This window comes from Protomyctophum parallelum, assembly GCF_964188405.1.
Source record: "Protomyctophum parallelum genome assembly, chromosome: 17".
NCBI classification, from domain to species: domain Eukaryota; kingdom Metazoa; phylum Chordata; class Actinopteri; order Myctophiformes; family Myctophidae; genus Protomyctophum; species Protomyctophum parallelum.
The window spans coordinates 1,543,247-1,567,837 of record NC_139719.1 but is presented as its reverse complement, the minus strand read 5'-3'; the positions used below and the strand labels follow the sequence as shown (position 1 = coordinate 1,567,837).

Sequence of the window (24,591 nt, the reverse complement as noted above, 5' to 3'; positions counted from 1 at the left end):
TTTTCCCCTGAATGAATCACTGTGTGCTTCTTCAGATGTTCCTTGCGATTAAACATTTTACCACAATCTGCACAACTAAAACATTTCTTACCTATTTGACTACTCATGGAGTGACTTTGTTTGGGTGAGTTGATGTCATGGAGCAGCTTGTTGCTCAAAGACAAACTAGATTGTGTTTCCATGCTTTTAGATGAGGTGCTGGCTACAGGTTCTGTTAGCATGTTTTCATCATCTTCATGTTTCACTAATAGCAATGTCTCTGTTGATCCACCATCCTCCTCTGATCTTTGAAGTAGCTCATCGTGTTCCCCTTCAATCTGTGGATACTCTGGTTCCTCTTTGATCAGACTGGAGGTTCTCTCCTCTTGTTCTCCTTTAATCTGTAGAGACTCTGGACCATCTTTGATAAGACTGGAGGTTCTCTCCTCCTGTTCTGCTTTAATCTGTGGAGACGCTGGTTCGTCTTTGATAAGACTGGAGGTTATCTCCTCCTGTTCTCCTTTAATCTGTGGAGACGCTGGTTCCTCCTGGACCAGACTGGAGGTTCTCTCCTGCTGCTGCTCAGGGAATACCTCCTCTTTACACACAAGGGGGTGTATGGAGTCTAGACAGAAGATACAGAGGAGAAACACATCATTACATGTTTGAACATGAACTATTGCTGTTAGTTCCATACCTGCCCTAAGCAGCAGATAGTCTCTGGTTGACCAAGGACTTCAATGTCTGTAGTAAAGCCATAACTCAAAACCTGCCCAAACAAACTGATACTAGAACTATTTTTATAGAGTGAAAATCTAAAATACTAAAGTTTAAAGTAGAACCAACACGAAATGCTTCAGCTAGTGTAGAAAGAAGAAGTTCAGCTCTTAACAACTAGCAGAGATTAAAGTGGCTCCAGGCAAAATAAACTCTTGTTAAATACTAACAGAGGGTCCAATCAGAGTGAGGGGCGGGACACAAAACTGGCCAATCACTGCTCCCAACAACAAGGCAATTCAATGAGTTTTATATCACACATTAAGCAAACGAAACATTATATCAGATTCAGTAAAACAAATAAAAATAAAGTAAAAGCTCCATTAGTAACTTTCCTATCCTACCCCGTATTTGAACCGTGTTGCCTTAATTGAAAACATATTCAGGACACAGAGCAAAATGGAACAAATTTAATGAATTAATGAATTAAATGTCAGTGTAGAATAATAATGACAAAATCTCAATGAAAGGCAGCCGCAAACAGGCATGCATGTTTTTAGCTGTGATAAAAATAACAGAGTTGTTGCAGAGCTGCAGTTTTCAGGGAGTTTGTTTCAGATATGTTACACATTCATCTGAATACTATGTTTTAATTATAGGATCATAAAGCAAACCTTTACCAGGTGACCTTAGAGGTATGAACGGGTGGCACCTAAAGACTTGAGTAGCAGCGTTCTGAATGAGCTGCAATCACCTGGTATATGTTTAGGGACATCTGTAAAACACTGGTACAGTAGTCAAGACTACTATTGGACATTTTTCTAGGCCATGACTACAACAAGGTTTGAAGCTAAGCGCCTAACTTTTAATACATTGTCATTGACTTCAAAACAAGTACTTTAGTTTTGTCTTTGTTTATTTGAGGACAATCTTGGCATATCCAATTTGGTATATCCAAAAATCTCAGTGTTTCTATTGTACATCACATAGTAGATTTGTCTATCGATACACATTTTTTTATCATATATGTAAAAGACAGCCCTCTCCCTCTCCACAAGTGCAGCAAAGCATTATTGTCATTGTAGTAATCCACCAGTGTCCATGACATCACAGACACTTTGAAATACTAAAAATATCTAAAAACACAAATTTCCCACATGAACCCACCAGGAAAGATATGGTTGCAAACGGGCTGAATTGGACCTTTAAACATACATTTGTGAAATGTCTATTTGACCATGAGAGAATGACTTCATACAATGACTATTGCTGTGTCCAGTGGGTGCGGTTAATTTAGGATTAGGAATGTGACAAATAGCTCAAGTTGCCTTTGTCACATATCAGATGTTGTCACAGGGATGCCAAGTATTTTCCAGTCTAAATGATTTAAATGCAAATTTTCCCAATCCTATATACATGTTCCACTCCGTTCACACAATACTGTAGGAGTAGGCTATATGCACTCTACTTACCACACTAAAAGGATCACATGCAAATTGGTTGGTCGATCCATTCAGCAATACCTGTCCCTAACTTACCTGTACATTAACAACGGAACAGACATGCTCCTAAACATTCCACAACATTCACAACCCATTTCTTCTAACACGGTAGATAAAGGTGGAATTCCCGTATCCTACGACTAGAAATAATAATGCACTGGTATTTTACAGTAAAAAATTACATGTTCAATGTAGAAAGTTCAAGTAAAATATGTGTAGGCTGTTTAATTTAAATAATACTCCTATCATGTTCCTTATAGTAATTGTTTGTTACACAGGATGTAAAATGAAGCATTTTAAGAGCCCTTATTAATTAAATAAATAAATACAAATAAAAAGGGGTAACGGAATTACTTCACTTAATTGCCTGGCCCTACAACAACCCACTCTGTGTCTGTCTGGCTTGTGATAACAACACACAGAGCCTTCAGGTGTACGGGTGAGGCTTACTCATGTATTATTTTGGTGTGTGAATGGGTGAATGTAATGCACAATCTCTGTAAAGCGCCTTGGATGAAGGCGCTATATAAATGCACCATTTACCATTTATTCACAACCAATGTCTTCTAACAAGGTATACTAGAAATACTAATGAACTGGTATTGTACAGTAGCATCATGCTTACCGTACATGTAAAGACACACATCTACACACAACTTACTCAATTATCCATCAAGAGTGAATGGTCAATTTGAAAGACATGTTTCACATGTTTCATTCATACCAATTGTCAGATAACATATCAACAACATGTCCACAACTACTATTATTCTGTCATAGTTTTACTCTCAATATGACTAAGGGATGTATCACCCTCCTTACAGACAGTTAGAATTAGAATATGAAGCATTTCTTATTATACGGTAGATCTACATGTAGTTACAGTAATAGTTTGGCATGCAGGATGTAAAATGAAGTCATTGTATTGTTCACAGTAGAAGATGTCCATATTTAAAGGAGGTGAAGCACATGTGTTGTGGTGAGCTTCCTGTAATGAACACACAAAGGATGTGTAGCTGTCAACCCTTTATTTGAAAAAGAAGAAATTACGGACCTTAGAGGTATGAACGGGTGGCACCTACGCAAGACTAAAGCTGCAATCACCTGGTATATTTGTAGGGACATCTGTAAAACACTGGTACATTAGTCAAGACTACTATAACTGCGTCACTTCAGAGGATTGCTGGCGCTGCTACTTTGATTCAGAAGATGTTTACTCACCCCTGGAAAATTAGAAATGTTAGAAATTAGAATGTTTGAAATGGAACATTATCAGCCAATTAACGTGAGTTACATAAATCCTTTATTTCGGTTCTCTGACACATTCGTCTCAATAATCCACGGCGCCGCGGCCATATAGTGGCATTTTTCTTTTTCCTATTTTCTCTCTGGCTTTTTCGGGTTTTCGGGCCTGACATTAGGGTAATTGTTAGGGTCGGGCCGAGCCTCGGGCTCAAATTGATTGATTGAATACTGTATTGGCAGACATGTAAACATGTAGTACAGGCCAGGTACAGTCAAACAAACATGTTCAAAGGGATCACCGGGGAAAAAAAGTTATTGTGGTCTTGTTTCCATTCAGGTCCAGACAGTACAAGGAAGGACCTAGAGCTGAGGGCTGGACGAAGCTGGACCTCAAGGACTGAACGGCAACAAGTAAGTCACTGTTTGGACATTATTATTCTCTCTTTGGGATATTTTATGTTGTCTTTGCAAACTGCCTCATGTTGGCATATATATATATATATATATATATACCTGTCTGAGTTCATTATCTGTGGGGAAAGTCAAACCTCATTTCATAATGAGGTTATGAAATAGTCATAGTTTAGTCATCTGAAATGTTTTAGTGTTAGTCTAGTTTTAGTCGACTAAATATAAGATGCTGGTCGACTAAATCTACAGGTATTTTGGTGGGCCTTGATGCCGTCGTAATGGCTGATTTTACACTGGGTTGCATGGTCAAAATAGCTGATCTACAAGCTCACAACGCACCGCAGTGCGACACGTTGTGAGCTTGTAGATATATTACTGCTATTTTGTGTAACCCTGGATTCAGCCTGCTGGTTCTGCAATGCCTCACACTAGCCCGCTCGGTACCTCTCTTGATGACATTACAATATGTTGTTTCTGTGCAAAACATTGATTGACGTTTTTATTTCACAGTATGCCGAATGGGTACATTTCAAACGAAAGCTCAGTCAATACAAAAACAAACTTTGTGGACAATCCATGATAAAGCATTACACTTATTTACAACAGGGCCTTCCATGTTCAATGCATCAGAATATTTTGAGACTTACAAATATACACTTCTATGTAAAAAGAAAAGAAAAGAAAAAACTGGAAATCATATAAAGAAATTAGCAAAGGAAACAATATGTATACAGTATATGGGGAGAAAGGGGTGGGCAGAGTGCTCTTTGAGAGCGGTTTTGAAGGAGTCAAGGGATTCACATGTCTTTTGGTCGGGAACCCCTTTTGGTGTTTTAAACATTATGTTATAATTTAGATATTGAAAAATAGCAGATATACAAGCTCATAGCGCGCTACGAGCTTGTAGGTCTGCTATTTTTTTTAAAATTTTGAAAATATTTATTTCAGAAAACTGGCATAGGACGGAATTTAATGTATTAATGAATTTAATCCCTTGTTTGAGCCGAATCTGGGTTGCACGTGGTCTGTTGAACTCCCTCTGGTGTTGTGAGTGTGTACTTCGTTGACCCACTTGAACCCCAGCATTAGAGCTCCCTCTGGTGTTGTGAGTGTGTACTTTGTTGACCCACTTGAACCCCAGCATTAGAGCTCCCTCTGGTGTTGTGAGTGTGTACTTGGTTGACCCACTTGAACCCCAGCATTAGAGCTCCCTCTGGTGTTGTGAGTGTGTACTTCGTTGACCCACTTGAACCCCAGCATTAGAGCAATATGTGTGGTGCATGACTTAACCGCTAGGCCAGCAGTTATCCCCTTTATGACGCTTTTGAAGGAAAGTTACACTTTTTGATGTTATCTGAAACTTGTATATCCTAGTATCTATCTACCTATAGAGACTGGCTTCTGTGCCTAGAGAGACTGGTTGTACTGTACTATAGAGACTTATATCCGCGTTTGTCCAAAACAGTTACTTTTCATGAAATTATAACCTGTGTCGCGATGGACCCAACATAGTTAATACACGACCAATGGGCTGTGTCCATGTTGTCATGACAACACTATGAATATCAATACACAGGAGCAACGACAGACTGTTAAGAATCAATTTATTGAACAATTCTGACTTTCATACAATAACATCAAATGAATATTCAATGGAAGCAAAATAATGAGATGAGTGAGGAAACGATGATCTAATGAATCAACGAATAAACAGATTTTGGTTCATTTAGTGAATCCAGAGTGATTTACAAAGTCCATGATGAGAGTCAGTGACATGAAGTCTAGTCAACAACGTGTTCATTAGGAGAGCAGAGAAAGTGAACACATCAACCCTACAGACATGACATCACACAGACATGTTGTGACTCGTGAGCTTGTAGAGATCGGCTATTTTAGGCACACAGCTGAGTATAAATTAACTATACCAATGCCTTCACAGCTCTTCAAACAACATTTTTGTCGACAAAATCAACTGTAGACTGTAGAGTCCACTACAATCTATAGTCGGAAACTAAGACTAGACTAAAACATTTCAGATGATTAAAATATGACAACAATTTGCTGTCAAAATTAGCACTGCTCGCATATTTTCACAGAAGAGGTTCTTGGTGGACCAATCACAGAACCCAACAAAGTATGTTGTTCAAGTGGTTAAAAAGGTTTATATACAAGATAAGATTGATACGATATGAGAATTACATGATCAAATATATTTTCATCTATTATGAAAAATCAAATATACACAACATTTTGTATTTACATGAGAGACACAAGTATGACACTGATATTTATATCATCATCATCATCACCATCAGTGTTGATGGACGTTATTTATGATACGGTATATTTATAAATGTATATATAAGTGAGTAACACCCACCACAGTCACAATACTAGAGGGAGCGTGGACAACTATCTGGTATAATATTTTTTATCCCACGATTTTGTAACCATGTCGACCTGATGTCACTTTCACATAGAGACTCTATCTCTGCTCACACAGACATACTGAGGAGGGGAAGCAGGACCAGAACGTGAACCCAGCATACAGAGGTTCAGTGAACGTGGTCTGGAAGGTGTACAGGTGTGTCAGAGAGTCAGAGCACACTGCGTAGAAGGACAGAGTTCCAGCGGGACAGTCCACATACACTGCTACTCTGTTGGGGCCTCTAGAGGCTCTGACAGGGAGGACAGTCCTCTTACTGTTGTGTGTGACATGGTAACTTGCGCTTCTTGAACAGTCCAGTCTCCAGGACGTTTCATTCCATCCAAGCCCATGGTCACCACCACGTCCTTTCCTTTGTCTCTGTTCTCTGTACGTCACTCCCGTATGAACCCCAGCTCCACTCCACTCTACCTCCCAGGAATGGCATCCACTCAGACTCTGTGTACACAGAACCTGTGTCAGGTTATCAAACCTGTCGGGGTGATCAGGAGGATGCTGATCCTTCTTCTCATTTGTGACCTTCCTGTCGTCCTCAGACAGAGAGAGGGATCTGTGTGCTGTGTTTGTGTCCAGTGTGAGACGATGGAAATCTGATGAGAAAACAATACATCAAACATCAGCCTAAATGCATCATTCATTGACTGACTGACTGACAAGCATGCACGCACCCATACACGCGCGCGCACACACACATGTACACGCACTAGGGCATTCATCAAAAAATCGATTTATCGATAAATAGCCAAGCTTGGCAGTTGATAGGTGCATGTTGTTATGACAGGTCAGAATATTGAAATGCATCTTCCCTGTGTATTTTTGGTTTCTTCCTGAATAGAAAGCTGAAAGCCTTTGAGTCAAAAGGCCCAATCAAGATGACAGTGATATAGTGGCATCACAATATATCATTGCCTCCCGTAACCCCTCCCCATTTATCACACAGCTGTGGGTGCGGCTTCAGTTCAGGTGGATCACCACCCACCAGGCATACTTAATGAACTGGTCGGTGTGGCCACATAAAAACATAATTTTAACACTTTCTGTACACTTAAAAAAAATCGTTCTCCAAGTATAATCACATTACCTGAAGATTTAGGGGGTGGGGGATCACGGCATTCTATCTTTAATGTGTAATATTGACCCAACAGACAGATACTCACATTTTCTAACAAGTGTAGAATTAAGCCTATCTTCTCCTCCATGTTTCACACTGTAGGAAGTAGAACAACAAGCATCAATAGGTGAGTTTCCATCAAGCCTTTTCGAAAATAGGAAGCAAATTTCCATTAATTCGATAAAAGAAAACTGATTATTTTCCCTGTTTTCATCCACTATTTAGCTCATGAAATAGGTGGCAATATTTTGCCAGTCAAGCGAGACGCATTTTTGATTGCAATGGGAATGCACTTCCCATTGCAATCAGAACTGCAGATTCACTCCCTATCTTCCGCCGTAGTCTGAAAACCCACCTCTTCAGACTCAATCTTATTACCCTAGCCTTGCAGGCATGTGCAAAGGCTCAACTTATGTAACTTAAATAGCATTTTATGTAGACATAGCACTCTATAGTCATAGTGTATATACATTTTTCATTATATTGCTATTCCACCGTTAGGTTGTTAGGTTAGCTTACGTATGAGTCTTGATGACTATTTTCACGTATTTGATGTATGACCATGTTTTTGTTCTTGCTTACTGTAAATCGCTCTGGATTAAATGCCTAAATTGTAAATTGTACCCACTTGCAGTTCTCCAGGACTGAATCATTCACCATGTTGAGGCTCACGTCCAACACTAGATTAGAGCTTACAGCTGAGGCCAGAGCTTCACAGCATCTCTCTGACAAGCAGCAGTCAGCCAGTCTGAATGATGAATGAAACGATGAAAACATGAATGAATGAATGGATTTAACCTGTTTACAGCCACCTATTATAGGCTCTTGTCCCACTTAGTGTGCCTTCACACTTGGATGCTTTAGTTTGATTAAAAGTTAACAAATCCTGATCCCCAAAATAATTTAACTGGGGACCCCCCAAAATAATCATATTTGAACTGGGCACCCCCCAAAATAATCATATTTTAACTGGGGACCCCCCACCCTGACAAGAACTTGTTGTAGGCATTGCATTTATGTGAAAATAACAATATTATCAAACGCCTCACAGTGAGCTTGCATCTGCTTTTTTCACGATGTTTGCCTCTTTCTTCCGTAATATTATTTATTATTATAATATATTCGCACGGAATTAGGCGATCTACAAGCTCCTCAATGTGTCAAGAGGAACTACTCAGGCACACATGGCTTGAGTTACCATAATATCAAACATGTTGTTTTTGGCAGCAAATTTAGATTTGTGTTTAATAGTCTCTTCAATAGTTTTCATTTAGTTTTAGTCACCTGGAATGTTTTTGTGTTAGTTTTAGTCGACTAAAATGTATTTTGGTGGGCCTTGATGCCGTGGTAATGACTGTTTTTACACTTGTGTGTAAGTGTAGGATAAGCCAAAGCCACCCCCAATTATTTGGTTGTTTATTTAATTATAATTCATATTCTACTCAAGTTCATAATGCAGTCAAATAGTTCAAAAGATAAAGGTTCATGCATAAGTGTATTTAATTTTGTCATTGTTCTATGTAATGTTAGTCTCAAATACAAATAGTCACTGTGTTTCTGCCCTGACAAGAACAAAACAGAGCGATAGCTCCTCTAAGCCAAAAGGGGGCAATATACTCCAGTGAGTCAGCATGTTTCTGCCAGTCAGACAATGAGGAAACCAATTCATGGTGATTGTGATAAGCTGGACAACATGTGTCTCACTCATTTTTGTGTGTGTTTAACTGTCTTGTTGCAGTTCCCTGATGTCCAGTAAAATGGTCATGAAATCAAACCACACTGATATGACATTATTATTATTATTATATTAACAAAAATTGGTGGTGGCTTTGGCTTATCCTACACAACCAAGTGTAAAATGACTTATACTGGATCTCTTGTCCACTAGTCCAACATTTTAGTCTAGTTTTTTTTTGTCTACGAAATTGTCAGTATATTGTCTATAAGTTTTAGTCATCATAGCTTTAGTTTTCATTTAGTTTTCCTCATTGAAAAAAGGTAGTTGACGAACATTCTTCGTCTTAGTTTTAGTCGACGAAATCAACACTGATATCAAGCTTATTAATACATTCTCACCACAGCATTATTCTTATAAATATTCACATAATATAGTATAATAAAATGTAAATGTATCTTACTTTAGAACTTCCAGTCTACAGTCTGGGCTCTTCAGTGAAGCACAGATCAGCTCCATTAGTCCTGAGTCCTGCAGGTCGTTTTCACTGAGGTCCAGTTCTCTCAAATGGGAAGGATCAGAGCTGAGAGCTGAAGCCACAACTTCAACATCTGTCTTACTGAGTTTACAGCCAACAAGTCTGTAAATAAAATGATACGTAGCTTGCGGAATTAGTTCAGTCAGATATGCACGAGGGGTTTCATGCTGTGGTTGCATACATATACTCAAGGGGTTAATATGCTGCATTACTATGTAGGCGTATTCAGTGTGTGCAACACCCACATGTCATTCGCTGATTCGCAGTCAGCTGACCATTGGGCAGGCTACTTAGGCCCAGGCTACACGTACATGGGTCTTTTGCAAAACGGATGTTTTTGTGTACGCTTGGGCCTTTCAGCCACACGCAAACGGTGTTATCGGCCACTCAAACGGAGGTCTTTGGAAACGGATAAATAAGTGAAGAAAATATCCGGATCAGTGGACCTGTGTACTGTAGTCATGTGAAACGAAGCTTTTGAGAAACGATGCCACCGCTCATTAGCGCATATCATTTTCACTATAATTAGGTGAGAAATGCAGCTTGTGCCTGCATGGAAACTACATGGATATCTATCCGATTGTTCATGTTTATATATCACTGTTAACAACTTTAAAACAATCGTATGTTGCATCAACTGCAGCGAGCAAAGGCTCTGCTCTGCTGCATCCAATAGAGTGTATGCGTGTGACATCATCATAAAACCAGGAAGTTATGCAGGAACGCCTACTGAGTGGATAAAAACTACTTTCTGGCCTTGACAGCCCATACATCCAAACAGATTGCATTAAATAACGTTAAACAATGTTAAACTCACTTTGCATGTTGCTTTGCCACTCGATGTGCCATTCACTTTAAGCATGCACATACCCTCTATAATAAATATATCAGCCTACTAGTCCAGTGCGGACTGGTGATTTCATTTGTATTGGTGCCGAGTACGAAGCTTGAACAATAGGTTAATTGCGGACCGCTACAGATAAACTGACAATATTAACCTACCAATAAGGACCCAGGCCAAATGCCATATTGCGCATAGCCGCATGTGAAACTATATTCTCGTGCTGTATTTTGCTCTCCATTTTATGGTCATGGTCATAGAGGGAGAGAGGGTGCAGAGAGAGAGAGAGGTGTGAATGGAATCGCATCAAATAGCGTGGTTGGTGAGAAGTATACAGTGCGTCGCCGGTCGCTGTGCGCATATAATATAGCACATCTCTCTCCTGTTTAGGTAATAAAGGGCACACCCTTGACTGCATTCCGTTGTCACTGCGCCTGCATGCCGACAATGTGCGCACGTGAACTTTATTAGCCTACATTTAGTACATTATAACGTGACATTTATTATTATACACCTGGAAAATATAGCCACTCTACAAGCTCACAACTGGTTCTGGACGCGACACTTCTATAGGTCTGACTCTGCTATAATTTTTTTTGCAGGACTTGCCAAGTCGCCAGAGCAATGGTAAAGTGTCTATAATTTTTAAATTATATGGAGAGAAAAGTCGAGAGTCGGGATTTGGAGATTTACGCACATGTCACATAGTGTGACATGCTGACAGACAATAAAAGAAACATGTTCCACTTCCACTCACAATTTAGGTGGCTTTTAAAATGCAGTACTTATTCCTTCATTAAAAAAGTAAGTGTAAATATAAAATCAAATATTATATAGCCTACAATTGAAACCTGCTACTGCAGTGATTTGCAATGCGTTTCTGGGTTTGTGTGTGGACTCTTGATATCTTTGTCGTATGGTCAGGGATTTTTTCAAAAACGGAGGAAGAAAATATCAGTTTTGCAAAAGATCCATATTCGTGTAGCCTAGGCCTTAAACTCACTAGACAGCATGCTCTTCCTGCCTATTCGTGCAGGAAATCTATTCGTGGGTTGTCTGACTGAAATGCAGATTAAATAAGAGATTATACAAACAAATTATTCCCAAGTAATCATTTGAACTAGGACTACTACTGAATTGTAGGCATGTATTTAGTTTGGCTGCACAGATAAATATTAGCCAAACTACAAGCTCATAAAATGCCTCGCAGTGAGTTTGTAGATCGGATATTTTCACAATGTTTGCCTATTTCTTCTGTAATATTTGCCAATTTGGTTTTTAAAATGTTTTAAAAGTGATTAAATTGTACCTTTAGAAATATGCAGATAATCTGTATAGACTTATACTGTATGTTGGTTTGTTTACTGTAGAGTGAGAATACACACTTGTTGCACATTAAGCTAAATCATCTGCGGACCCCCTTGGGGGTCCAGACCCTCAGTTTGGGAACCACAGGCTTAGGCTAATTGAACGATAATTGATTGGTACAGTAGGTAGATGCAGGCTATTGATCATGTGTTGATCTGTTGCGTACGCTGGTAAAGCTTGATAACTGTGGCGTATAGCTACAACGTGTCTCATGTTGAAAATGGCCGATCTACAAGCTCACAAGTGTTGCCGACGCATTGTGAGCTTGTAGATTGGCTATTTCTGGTGAGCTGTATGGTGTTGTGTATATATATATATATATATATATATATATATATATATATGTAAGTAGCCTTAAAAGGGATATTACACTTTCAAACATGTTTGGGGTCATTTTAACGTCTAATCACGCACATAATATAGGCTTGGCTTACGATGATATCAAGCTTACATTCTCACCACAGCATTCATATTATATTCACATGCCTAATACAGTGCATATTAAAACTGAGGTGATCAAATTAAACCAGGTAAATGTATCTTACTTTAGAACTTCCAGTCTACAGTCTGGGCTCTTCAGTGAAGCACAGAGCAGCTCCACTAGTCCCGAGTCCTGCAGGTCGTTTTTACTGAGGTCCAGTTCTCTCAAATGGGAAGGATCAGAGCTGAGAGCTGAAGCCACAACTTCAACCTCTGTCTTTCTGAGTTTACAGCCAACAAGTCTGTAAATGCAGATTAAATAAGAGATCATGAAAACAAATTATACCTATAAGTAATAATTTGAACTGAGGACATCCTACCCTGACATGCACTTGGAATTGTAGGGATTAGCCTACATTTAGTTTGACTCGGCTGAGCAGACACATGTTGTTAAAATATCCAAACTACAAGCTCACAAAGCCTCACAGTGAGCTTGTAGATTGGCTATTTTCACAATGTTTGCCTCTGTCTTCCGTAACATTTGCCAATTTAGTTTAAAAAATGTCTTAAAAGTAATTAAATTGTACCTTTAGAAACGTGCAGATACTCTGTATACAATTGCAGGTATACTGTATGTTGGTGTGTTTAGTGTGAGAAAACACACTTGCACATTAGCTAATCACCTCAGTTTGGGAACCACAGGCCTAGGCTACAGCAGGTAGCTAGTAGCTAGGTATGTAATCCATTCTCTCAGAATAAGATAATAACGCACATCCTCCGGTCTTGGTGCTGAGCCAAACTGTTCAACTGACGGATAACATAGACAAAAGCAGGGGCTCGCAACTCAAATTGTAATGTTCCAGATAACTTTTATTCACGAACACAGCAGGCAGGACATACAACGTTTCAACCAGTAGCCCATAGGCCTTTATACTTGAGAAAGACCTGAGTTGCGAGCCCCTGCTTTTGTCTATGTAATTAATTCTCACCACAGCATTCATATCATAATTCACTTAAATTCACATAATACAGTACATAATAAAATAGACGTGATAAATGTGGTAAATGTATCTTACTTTAGAACTTCCAGTCTACAGTGTGGGCTCTTCAGTGAAGCACAGATCAGCTCCACTAGTCCTGAGTCCTGCAGGTCGTTTTCACCAAGGTCCAGTTCTCTCAAATGGGAAGGATTAGAGCTGAGAGCTGAAGCCACAACTTCCACGTCTGTCTTTCTGAGCTTACAGCCAACAAGTCTATGAATGCAGATGAAATAAGAGGTCATGGAAGTTAACTAAAATATATCCTATCTAGTTCATCCATACATAAACAGTATTGTGGAATAGACAACACCACTTTTCATAACCTACAGTATTATAACATTTCATAACTTACAATATTGTAACATTTCATGACCTACAATATTATAACATTGTTTAACCTTCAATATGGAGGTTATGTGTGAAGAGACAAGAGACAGAGACCAGCTGGACAGTTGAGTTATAAAAATTATGGAAGAATTATCCAATGAGGTGTGGTACTATTTTTTTCTCAACCCCAGAAATGGGAAAACAGCAGCTCCTAAAATTCTTATATTATTGTTTACCTTATATTTAGGATTTGATGCCCCTTTGCCGTCGAGTAAAGACGCTCAAATGGTGAACTGTGGCAGTTGCAATAACACTATTTAATTCGGAGCTTGGACAAATTAAGTTGTTTATAACGTCAGTTGTCCATGGATATTCAGCCAATCTACGGCATGCAATGGTAATTTTATTCAGCTGCCAGCTACAAAACTTTGGACACAAACAGACAATCTTTAAAATATTGCCAGGGCATTCATGCTACCCATATGATGACACTTAAGACTTTGATGGCCAAATTAAATAGCCTTTCCTCTGCCTTATCACACACATGGTCCCTGAGGAATGAAACCTATACAGATTGAGTGACCCTGCATGGCTTTTCCTCTTGCTCAATCTTTGTACCACTTAGCCCCTCCTATGCCCAGATTTGTGTGCTTGTGTGAATCATAGCGATCACCCCATAGCGATGGTTTGATTGGCTGAGCAAAGTACATATTGAGGATAAAAAGTGAGGACGGAAAAGTGAGGATGGAAAAGTGAGGACGCAAATTGTGATTGGCCGGAATGAGATGATGTAGCTGGCTAAGAGCGGCCCTTTACTTCACACGGGTGTGATTTTCTTTCTTTAAAATGTTGCTATATTGTTTATGTCGCATCACAAAGCTTTGGCTGTTGTTTACATTACATCACATGAGGGACTCACTTTACAATTAAACCAGACCTACAAGCTGTCTGTCAAGGTGTTGCTTATAGATATTACATTTTTGACGAGTGATGCCTTTGAACTTGTAGGCCTACTGCAGAGTGTTTTCACCACAGTGAAGTGGGTGTAATGTTGGGTATTTTGGTTGTCTTTTATACCGGTGTTAAAAGGGGCGTGGAACAATGCAGCTGATGAACGCACATTTGATTTGTTGGAATTCATCATACACCTGAGACACACACAAATCAAGGCTTTACACAGCCTTTCATGAATCAGACGTTGCTCTTCATTTTGAAGCAAACCTACACTAAAGAATATAGGGGACATTTGATTTGAAGAGCCTAGTGGATCGCCCATTGAAAATAATACGTTATAATACTGAGAGGAGCTCAAACCACCGGTCGGGTGGGGGTAACCAGCAGGGATTTTAGACTTCATTTAGTTTTTACCCTGGTTTATTGTTATGTTATGTTATTTATTGTTATTATTATGGACTGGTCTTTATCTAGACATATACACACAATAGCACTAGGCACTATTTGAGACACATCCAGTATTATTGAAACTTTTTTGTCAACCTTCATTTGTTAACTGTAATGACAGATTGACTCCAGGATGTTTCTATTCCCTTGACCACTAACCGAGCCTTTCTGCAGTTCCTCACAGCTGGGATCAGTCTCCTTAGTCCGCCCTCGGATGTGTTGTATTTGTCCAGGTCAAACTCTTCCATAACCTCCTCTGATATCTGCAACATGACGGCCAGAACTGAACACTGGGTCTCGGACAGTCTCTCTGCTCTGTTCTCTGACTTCAGGAACTGTTGGATCTCCTGATGTAACGAGTGGTCGTTCATCTCCATCAAGCAGTGGAAGATGTTGATACATCTGTCTGGAGAAGGATCAAGAGTGTACATTCCTTTCAGGTTCCGGATGGCTTTCTGGATCTGCTCTGGACTGTTCTCTGGACTGCTCTCTTTCTGGCCCAGTAGGCGTCCTACCAGGCTCCATGGACTGTTCTTTGTCTGGCCCAGCAGGCCTCCTAACAGACTCTGGTTGGACTCCAGTGAGAGGCCATGAAGGAATCGAACAAGTAGGTCAAGGTGGCCATTTTTACTCTTCAGGGATTTTTCCATGGCAGCTTCCAGGAAGTCGGAGAGGGAGTTGTTACTGTTGTATTGATCTTCCAGGAATGTCTTCAGTACCTCCACGTTCTTCTCTGTGAAACAGTGTAACAGGTAGACTGCAGCCATAAACTCCTGGATGCTCAGATGAACAAAGCTGTAGACCGTTTTCTGAAACAGCACACTCTCTCTTTTGAAGATCTGAGTGCACACTCCTGAGTACAGTGAGGCGTCTTTCACGTCAAGGCCACACTCTTCCAGGTCTTCTTGGTAGAACATGATGCTACCTTTCTTCAGGTGTTCAAACGCCAGCATTCCCAGCTGCAGAAGAAAATCCCTGTCAGTCTTCATGAGCTGCTGTTGAGTCCCCTTTCTTTTCTTTTTCATACCATGAGTCTCATCATACTTCTGCTTCTTCATCTTTGTCTGAACCAACAGGAAGTGGCAGCATATCTCAGTCAGGGTCTTGGGCAGCTGTCCTATCGTGGTGTGTGTCCTCAACATGTCCAGCAGAACAGTAGCAATGATCCAACAGAAGAGTGGGATGTAACACATGATGTGGAGGGTCCTTGATGTCTTCAAGTGTGAGAGGACTCTGTCGGCCAGCTTCTCTTCACTGAATCTCTTTCTGAAGTACTTCTCCTTCTGGGGGTCTGTGAACCCTCGCACTTCTGTCACCATGTCAACATATTCAGGAGGGATCTGATTAGCTGCTGCAGGTCTGGTGGTTATCCAGAGGAGGACTGAGGGGAGCAGATTCCCCTTGATGAGGTTTGTCAACAGAGCATCCACCGATGATATCACTGTGACATCAGAAACAATGCCATTGTTTTGGAAGTACAATGGAAACCTGCCTTCATCGAGACCATCAAAGATGAAGCAAACTTTCCAGCCAGCGAGCTGCTCTGCTGTGACCTTCTTTAACGTTGGGTGGAAATCATGGATCAGGTTGAGAAGACTGTACTGCTTATCTCTGACCAAGTTCATATCCCGGAATGAAAAGGGAACCAGAAGATCTATATCTTGATTCTCCAACCCCCTTGCCCAGTCCAGAGCAAACTTGCGCACAGAGAATGTTTTTCCAATGCCAGCGATGCCCTCGGTCAGAACTCTTTTGCTGGGTGTCTTTCTGCCAGGGAGGATGGTCTTGTAGATCTCACAGCACTTGATTGGTTTGTCATGGAAGGTCTTCTTGTTGGAAGTTCTCTCAAGCTGTATCACCTCGTGTTGGCTATTAACCCCTTCACTCTCTCCTGCTGAGATGTAGAGCTCTGAGTAGGTGCTGGTGACGGAGGTTCCAGACTCTTCCGCTTCATCTAGACTGTTCAAACTGACCATATAATCGTTCAAATAATCCTGCAGACTGACATCTGAAATGATAAGAACATTTACGTATGTTTTAAGCATTCAGGTTAATTTATAACTTTACCTGTTTGCAGTACATGCACTCATTACTAATTAAATGCTCCACAGAAAATATGCAAATCGTTCTGTTAGTGGCCCTCACGACGGCTAAAAGAGTATCTTCCCTAACTGTACAGTTTTCGACAAAGACAAGACTAGGGTCACAGTTAAACCTAACCCAGCTTTTGTCCCTAAGAATTCCAATGCCACAATTGTACCTGAGGTCCTTTCACCCTCCTCCTTTTGCATCAGCACAGGATGAGAAGTTACATTCACTGTGCCCGGTTAGGGCTATACGAGTGTACATGGCCAGGATGGCTTCCTTCAGGGAAGGAAACCAGTTCGTGGCATGGGGAGCCGAGGCCAATGGGAAGCCTGTGACAAAGGTCAGGCTGTCCCAGTGGATTGTGGAGGCCATTCAGTTGGCCTATTCCAGTAAAGGCGTTTTACCACCTGTGGGTTTGAAGGCACACTCTACCCACAGTGTGCATCCTGGGCACTCTATAAGGGTATTTCAGTACAGGATGTGTGTACAGCGGCAAACTGGTCTTTGCCTTCGACCTTTGCTAGGATTTACTGAAGAGTGCAGGGATCGCTCTTAAATCCCACCCTAGTCCTTACCCAAGGGGTCAGGTTATCTAGGGAAATTAGGCCTGAATAGGTAGGCCTGGAGCATATAAAGCAGCCTAGGTCGACCTTTCACCTTATAGGTATATGATTTCACTTAATTCAAATATATATTTTTTATAATCCTCCCTACTATAGAGTGTTCTGACCATATAAGGAGTTCCTCCTTATATATCACCCAAATAACTGAATACCCCTTTAACTCCACTAGGCCTAGTGGCATATTGATGGTCCCGTAAGGGGAGTGGTCACGCCCTCCGAAACAGGAGGGGAGGGGGGAGATTTGTAGTAGGCCGCGTGATCCTGGGTGTTCATGCAGTGTAAAGTGTGATTCAGGCTGACTGGAGTGTTACGATAGTAGACGGCGCATGGACCTGTGGCATGGACGCCGCCATTACGGAGATTCTAAACACAAAGCGCTCCCCTCCCATCCTGTTTCAGGAGGGGAGGGGAGGGGAGAGTCAAGCTGAAGTTGATCACGTGATCCTGGGTGATGCAGTGTGATTCAAGGGTGAATGGAGTATTACGATGGTGGCCACACAAGTGATCGAAAGTAATCAATAAAGAAATCACCTAAATCACCTAAATCTACATTGTCCGCAAACAACCGTCGGGGATTCATTCACATAAATCTACGCTTATCGCATTCTATGTGTTAATGTTTTATCAAATCTCGTCTTCTCGTGTTTGGCAAATGAGGGTTTAATAGCTAAACACAAGATATCTCGCGATTGGCATAGAATTGGTTAAGCGTATCATTTATTGGCATACTGTACATTTTCTATGAGTGCACATTCTTACTTTGTCCACTTGTGGTTTGACTGGGTGTCTTCAGCCCAGGTTCCTGCTCAGTCACATCACGCCTCTCTCTGTGGACACGAATACATATTTAGATCCACATTAAAGCGACTTGCTTCCTCTGCAGATCCCAAAATCCATGATTGATTGATTAATACGTTTAAATTTTGGGTTGGATATGTGGCTCATGTAATACTATATAACAATTAACCCGATTATGATGTCAGTTAAACGGTTGTTAACTATTTTGTTATTGCCCATCCCTGGTTGTTATAATGTATATTGTACAGGAGGATTCGCATACTGTGTGTGAATCCTTGATTATCCTTTAGTGTGAGCTGTTCAAAGATCCAATCTTAGGCCTCCCGATTTGTTCAGACATTCAATGCCGTCACGACAATTTTCAAACATTTTGATATGTTATTATGTTGGTTGATATGTATCTGGATCGCTGCTCTCAGTTGTGCTTTATACTATAGTGTTGTGTATATTATACAGGAGGATTGACATACTGTGTGTTTGGAGGTCCAGGGTCATTACTGAAGCTAGGAGGATTTCCCATAGACCAGTCACCCTTCATAGACACACTTCGAACACTTCTGGAATCATACAAATTCAAGTAGGCTATCAGAGAATAAACAGTCTTGAGTTTTGGCTACTCAACAAAACAGCAATAAGAAAAAAAGCAATACAACTATAAAACATTAATTTTGACTAAAACAGTACGATAACTGCCACATAGATACGGTAATTGTATTTATCTTTTCATACAGACTTTTCATAAAGACTCCACTCAACACGACATTGTGGTTTGTACCACTTAATTCACCAACTGCACACACGCAGTCATCTATAATCCATACAGTAGATACTATTGGACAGGGAGGACACAACATTATTATTCTCATCTTTGTTTGTAGTATTTTGTACATGTAACCTAGCATGAGCTCACTTTGTTGTGTTGCGGTGCATGTTGTACAGCAGGAGGATTCCTTTAGACCAGTCACTCTTCATAGACACACAGCTGGGTGTTGGAGACTCTGGTCTGTGGCGAACACTTCTGGAATCACATAGATGTTTGTTGTTATCGTGTGAATTAAATTTGTTCTCACTGTTCGCCACTAATGATTTCAGTCATTTGACGCTGGCGCACCGAAATGAGCAGATCTCCAGTCTCAACAGAGATGTGTTGTGAGCCTGTAGATCAGGTCACAGATTACTATGAAAACCTGCAAAACCTGTCCGTCCGTCCGTCTGTCACCAGTGAGGGGTGGGAGGGGCTAGCCCACACCGGGCCCGCAGCAGTCAGCACATAGAACGTGTGGTTGCTTTGTAACCTATGTTCTCTGAGTGAAGAGACTATCTCTCCACCCAACATATTTCATATGTATGGGGAATGTCCCCACCTCACTTGTGACGTGGATATCTCTTTAAGACACACCAGTTGTACTGGCACGCACGGGTATATAAGGCCCAGGTGTGCGTGATTACACTGGTTTACTTGATCGACACCGCTTCTGAGCGACATCGAGGTGGAGAGATAGTCTCTTCACTCAGAGAACATAGGTTACAAAGTAACCACACGTTCTCTATCGTATCAGAGACTATCTCTCCACCCAACATATTTCATATGTATGGGGAACTCTGTAAGACACCTCGTGAGGAAGCGAAGCAGTCCCAGAACCCCAAAGACAACACCAGTGGGCTTCGACCCAGCACATACTGAATTTGGAATGATTTATCATGTATGTTCAATGTAATGTATTTACAACCCCTGGAACGGCCGGACAGCCAGACGCCATCCGCCGCCAAATGCTCAGGCGCTAGGCGCCACCCAGAGCCCGGCCCTGCAAGACGCTAAGGCCAGAGACCACAGGGGTGAAGGGCCGCCCAAGCCAGCCCACTAGACGCAAGGCTGGCTTGACTGGTGAAGGTGACAATGACACCCACCGCTGAGTAGCATGCGAGACCAATTCCCCGAAGGGAGCGAATGCTGCATGTTCAGCCGGTATAACCGGGTGAATGTACATTAGACGGAGTAGACTATGTCGCCGCTGTGCAGGTCTGTCAGAGACGCACCTTTCCACAGCGTCCCCAGGTGGAGTGTGCCTGCCCTCCAGGCGGCACTGGTACTCCTACCTGTTTGTGTGCTGGATAACCTCTGTGATCCATGCACTCTCACTTGAAGCACTCAAAGAGCTGGTTCGTTACTCTGTGGGCCTTGTGTGGCCCTGGCATACGAATCTAATGCTCCAATAGGGCAGAGTGAGGACCGACTCCGTCTCTGTATGTCTACTGTCTGTATGACGATGGTAGGACAGAGCTCTATCACCTGATTGAGACGTGCCCTTTTGAAAACATTGGGGAGAAAGGCCGGTTTGGGGCAAGACTATACCATCATCCGGCATAGGCCTGCAGAGCTCATTATGGATTGACAGAGCTCACAACTCCCCCATTTCTCCTTGCAGATGTGACACCGACAAGACTGCTGTCTTGAGCATGTCACGCTCACTGACTAAAGGTCGTAGAGCCTCCAGAGCTAACCCCAGATGGGCCTGATTGGGTCCCTAACCTGAGCTCCTCTGGGCCTCAGGGCACCCTTCAGGAAATGATCTTCCTTTCTTTGTAACGAGGTTACTGCAGTCTGCAGGGCCTGCGCTCCCGCTCAAGTCAGCCTGCCGAACACTCGGTCAGCTGACTGTTGAAGCCCTGTTCTCTGAACCGGAATGATCCTTATGTCACATCACGGTTTTACAAGTAAAAAGTGGATGGCCTTCGTTTTTGTGCATAGTTCCCATCGCGTTTATGCTGCGGAGCTAAGCACACACCCAGTGAGAAGGGTGCTGGATGCCACACGGATACCACATAATGGTAGAACCTGATAAATGCTGACAGCGTCGATCAAGAGGCTGTCCCACAGAACTCAGATTGGAGGGCATCTCGCCGTAAGCCCATGCGGCAGCGAGGCCCTGTGTGGAATGTGCACATGTTCCCGTTGGGGCTGGCCTGCCTGCCCACCTATATGCCTGCTGGATTGTTTCACAAGCCAATGAGTGAAGTCCAGTCTTGGAGACTATCTGCCTAAGACAGTTAGGCCCATTTACTCTGCTTCACCACCCTGCTTAGGAGGGTGGGAAGGGTGAAAATCAATAGACTGACTGGCTCACACTCCGATCAGGCCGTAGGGCAAAATGCAGGGATTGATGGCGACAACACCTAAGCATTGCCATGTAGGAAGAGGCAGCACCCCTCACTGACAGGGACATTCTTGTGGCTGACACTGCTAACAGCAAGAATGCTGTCCTGTGAGAAGCCATTGCAGCCCAAGTCTCCACGGGCTTAATTGGCTCATGCCGTAAGGCAGACAGTACCACTCCCCGAGGAGGGACTGCTGGCCTATTGTGTGAGGGATGAACGGTATGAGGACCAACTGGGTGACTATTGTGTCGCCCTTGTGTGGGATAGCGGCCCGCCATGTTGCCAGATCCCTGGCCTAGCCACACGATTACCTCTGGATGAGGAGGGAGCTCAACCGGTCTCCAACACACAGAATTACACCCAGGTGTTTAAACGGCCATGCCGTAATACAACCTTATGGTGGTTCTGCTCACCCCTGACAGTCTCGTCACATTCTGCTGTGTGAACAGCAGTGTGAATTCACTGGAACAACGTGGAACGTGTAAACTGACGCTGTCAACGATACACCCACGTAGTGCATGACTGTAAATGACAGATAATGCACTGGCCGCATGTTCAGAAGAGCCGGAGGCACAAAGTGCACCATGATTGCCCCCAGCCCTAAGGGGCAGAGGCACAACCTGAGGGTGGCCCGACTCACTAGAGCAAGGGACAGAGTCCCTGCTTTGCCCTCTAACACATGCCGAGGAGCGCTGCGGACTGTGAGAGTTGACGCCTGCAAGGCCTCTTGTCGAGGTGCCGGCCTAGGTGCCCAAAGTGCTGCAGGTGCCTGGCCACGTTGTTGTGGCACTGCACCTCTGAGCGAGCACACACCATTCAGTTATCCAATTTAGGATGCAGAGGCCCTCCCGCCAAGGACTGCGTCCAATCGGGGGGCTAGACATATGCCGAATGGCAGGACACGGGACTCATCTAAGACAAGCCGGTCAGTGCGTCAGACCCGGCATCTGAGAATAAACATCCCCGGTCGAGCATGGCAAGCCAGTCGCCTTGGAGGATGGCCTGTAAGACCCTCAGCCCTTCCTTGCCAGGAGTGCTTTAAGCAGCACACCACCCCCCCGAAGACATAGTGGAACCCACCCAGGGGTCCACCTGAATTGTCTTCCAGGACAACCGCTGTCCCGAGAGACAGCGGGTGTGGTCTGGGGCCTTAACTGTCAGGACTGAGGGATGGGCTTAGCCCGCCGAGCACATTTTAGCCGTACCCTGCCGGTTGGCCTGTAACCGGACCCGTAGGTCCCTGGAGCTGCCAAACCTGACTGGGGTTGCACGGCCTGAGGGGCGACCGAGGCAAGCTACTCATGGCCTTGCCGGAGCATTCCTGCACCTCCACAGCCTCCTTAGGATGCTGTAGCAAAGCACTGGCCTTTTGGCCAAACATGGCCGGTGGCTCAATAGGCAGCGTGGGGGAGCTTGTCCTCCTATCGCAGCTTGGCCTGGGGCTGCCACAGACGGCACCTCACCAAAGGGCATCAATAGCATTGCCTGCTGCCACTGCCTGGGGAGCCTGAAAGCCAGTCGCTGCAGCTCCTCAATAAGGTCCGGGCCCTAATGGTCACATAAGTGCCACATATAAGCCGGTGCTGAAGCAGTGACAGAATAACCCTGTGTTGACTAGCTGCGCCTAGATAGCCATAGTGCATTCTCGGGATGAGAAGGAGCTTACTTTGTGGTTTCGAACCGGTAACCGGATTATACCATGCAAGTTTACACCTATAGGTGCGTGAACGGCCTTGCCGTGATACACCGTACAGAGTATTCCGCCCGACAGCCGCGGCACACTCGAGTTGCCAAAATTGGCGAAACTACATCACGGACGCGTGAGCTGACACTGTCAGCAATACACCGTATATACAGTAGTGTGCAAATGGCTGTGATTTCAGGGCTTGCTCCTGGCAGACTCAGCACGTCCTATACACTGTATAGTGCGCTACTACACCTGAACGCGGAAAGCTGACTGCCACGGCAGCCATACGCTCATCCTGTCTATGACAGAACCCACGGTTCGGAGGATGAGCTTGCTCCGTGGCGTCCCCCGTCGCACGGGTTCTACCACGCAGTCTACATCGGAGTGCACTCAAGTGAGCTCTCTCTCACGAGGCGAGGCAAAAACACGGCACTACAGATGCGGAAGTCGCCCCGGCGACAATACGCCTGTATAGTGCGTTTTAATGCTATAGCCTGGCCGGGCTGTTGTTTTGATTGATTGATTTACTAACAGTTTGCAGAATTACAGTACATTTCGAGTACAACTCAATACAAATACTGTTAACAGAGAGTGGACGATACCATAAAGCATTACACTTGTTTACAATAGGGCCCACCATCTTCAATTCATCAAAACATTTAGAGACGTACGAATATACACAACTATATTCACTGCGCACTCGCAGGTCCCCTCCAGCCCACAGAATATGCAGCATGGATGCGTGAATTGACTCCATGCCAATAATACACCCGTATAGTGCGTTGTATTCCACTGCCTTTAAGGATTACCAGGCCACTGGTCCTGTCTGTGTCACTGCACTCAGATCGACAGACAGGCTACACCACAGGAGCGTAAACTGGCGCCCCGCCAGCAATACCCCTGTATAGTGTGTTATATGGCCGTCGGATTCCTTCATTCCTCCTAGCCTCAACTGGCAAGAGGAAGAAAATCATACAGGAGTCAGGATCTTCATGAGCTGCTATCGCATGACCAGGGAACCCACAGGTCACCCACTAGTCATGGACATCCTCTGTGGGCATATGTGCCCCACACAGCCCCAGAGAAACCCCTGCTGTTTCCATTTAATTCAATACATATATACACTATTATTTTAATATGTTATATTAAATAAATACACATTTAACTGTTTAAACATGCTAAAAAAAAAAAAACGGGGAGTATAGTCTCTCTCTCTCT

At 43.0% G+C, this 24,591-nt stretch overlaps 1 protein-coding gene across 1 annotated transcript in view; it reads right to left on the bottom strand.

Annotated features, from left to right (window-relative positions):
- Positions 1-17,312, bottom strand: part of LOC310874102 (uncharacterized protein) — a gene marked incomplete at both ends in the record, with an annotated part of 93,874 nt that extends 76,562 nt beyond the window's left edge. Inside the window, 5 exons of the mRNA XM_083786777.1 lie at positions 6,354-6,890; positions 9,569-9,676; positions 13,373-13,506; positions 15,181-17,029; positions 17,282-17,312. Of these exons, the coding sequence (XP_083642903.1) occupies positions 6,354-6,890; positions 9,569-9,676; positions 13,373-13,506; positions 15,181-17,029; positions 17,282-17,312 (2,659 nt within the window). The remainder of the gene's footprint in view (positions 1-6,353; positions 6,891-9,568; positions 9,677-13,372; positions 13,507-15,180; positions 17,030-17,281) is intronic.
- Between the last annotated feature and the right edge of the window lie 7,279 nt (positions 17,313-24,591).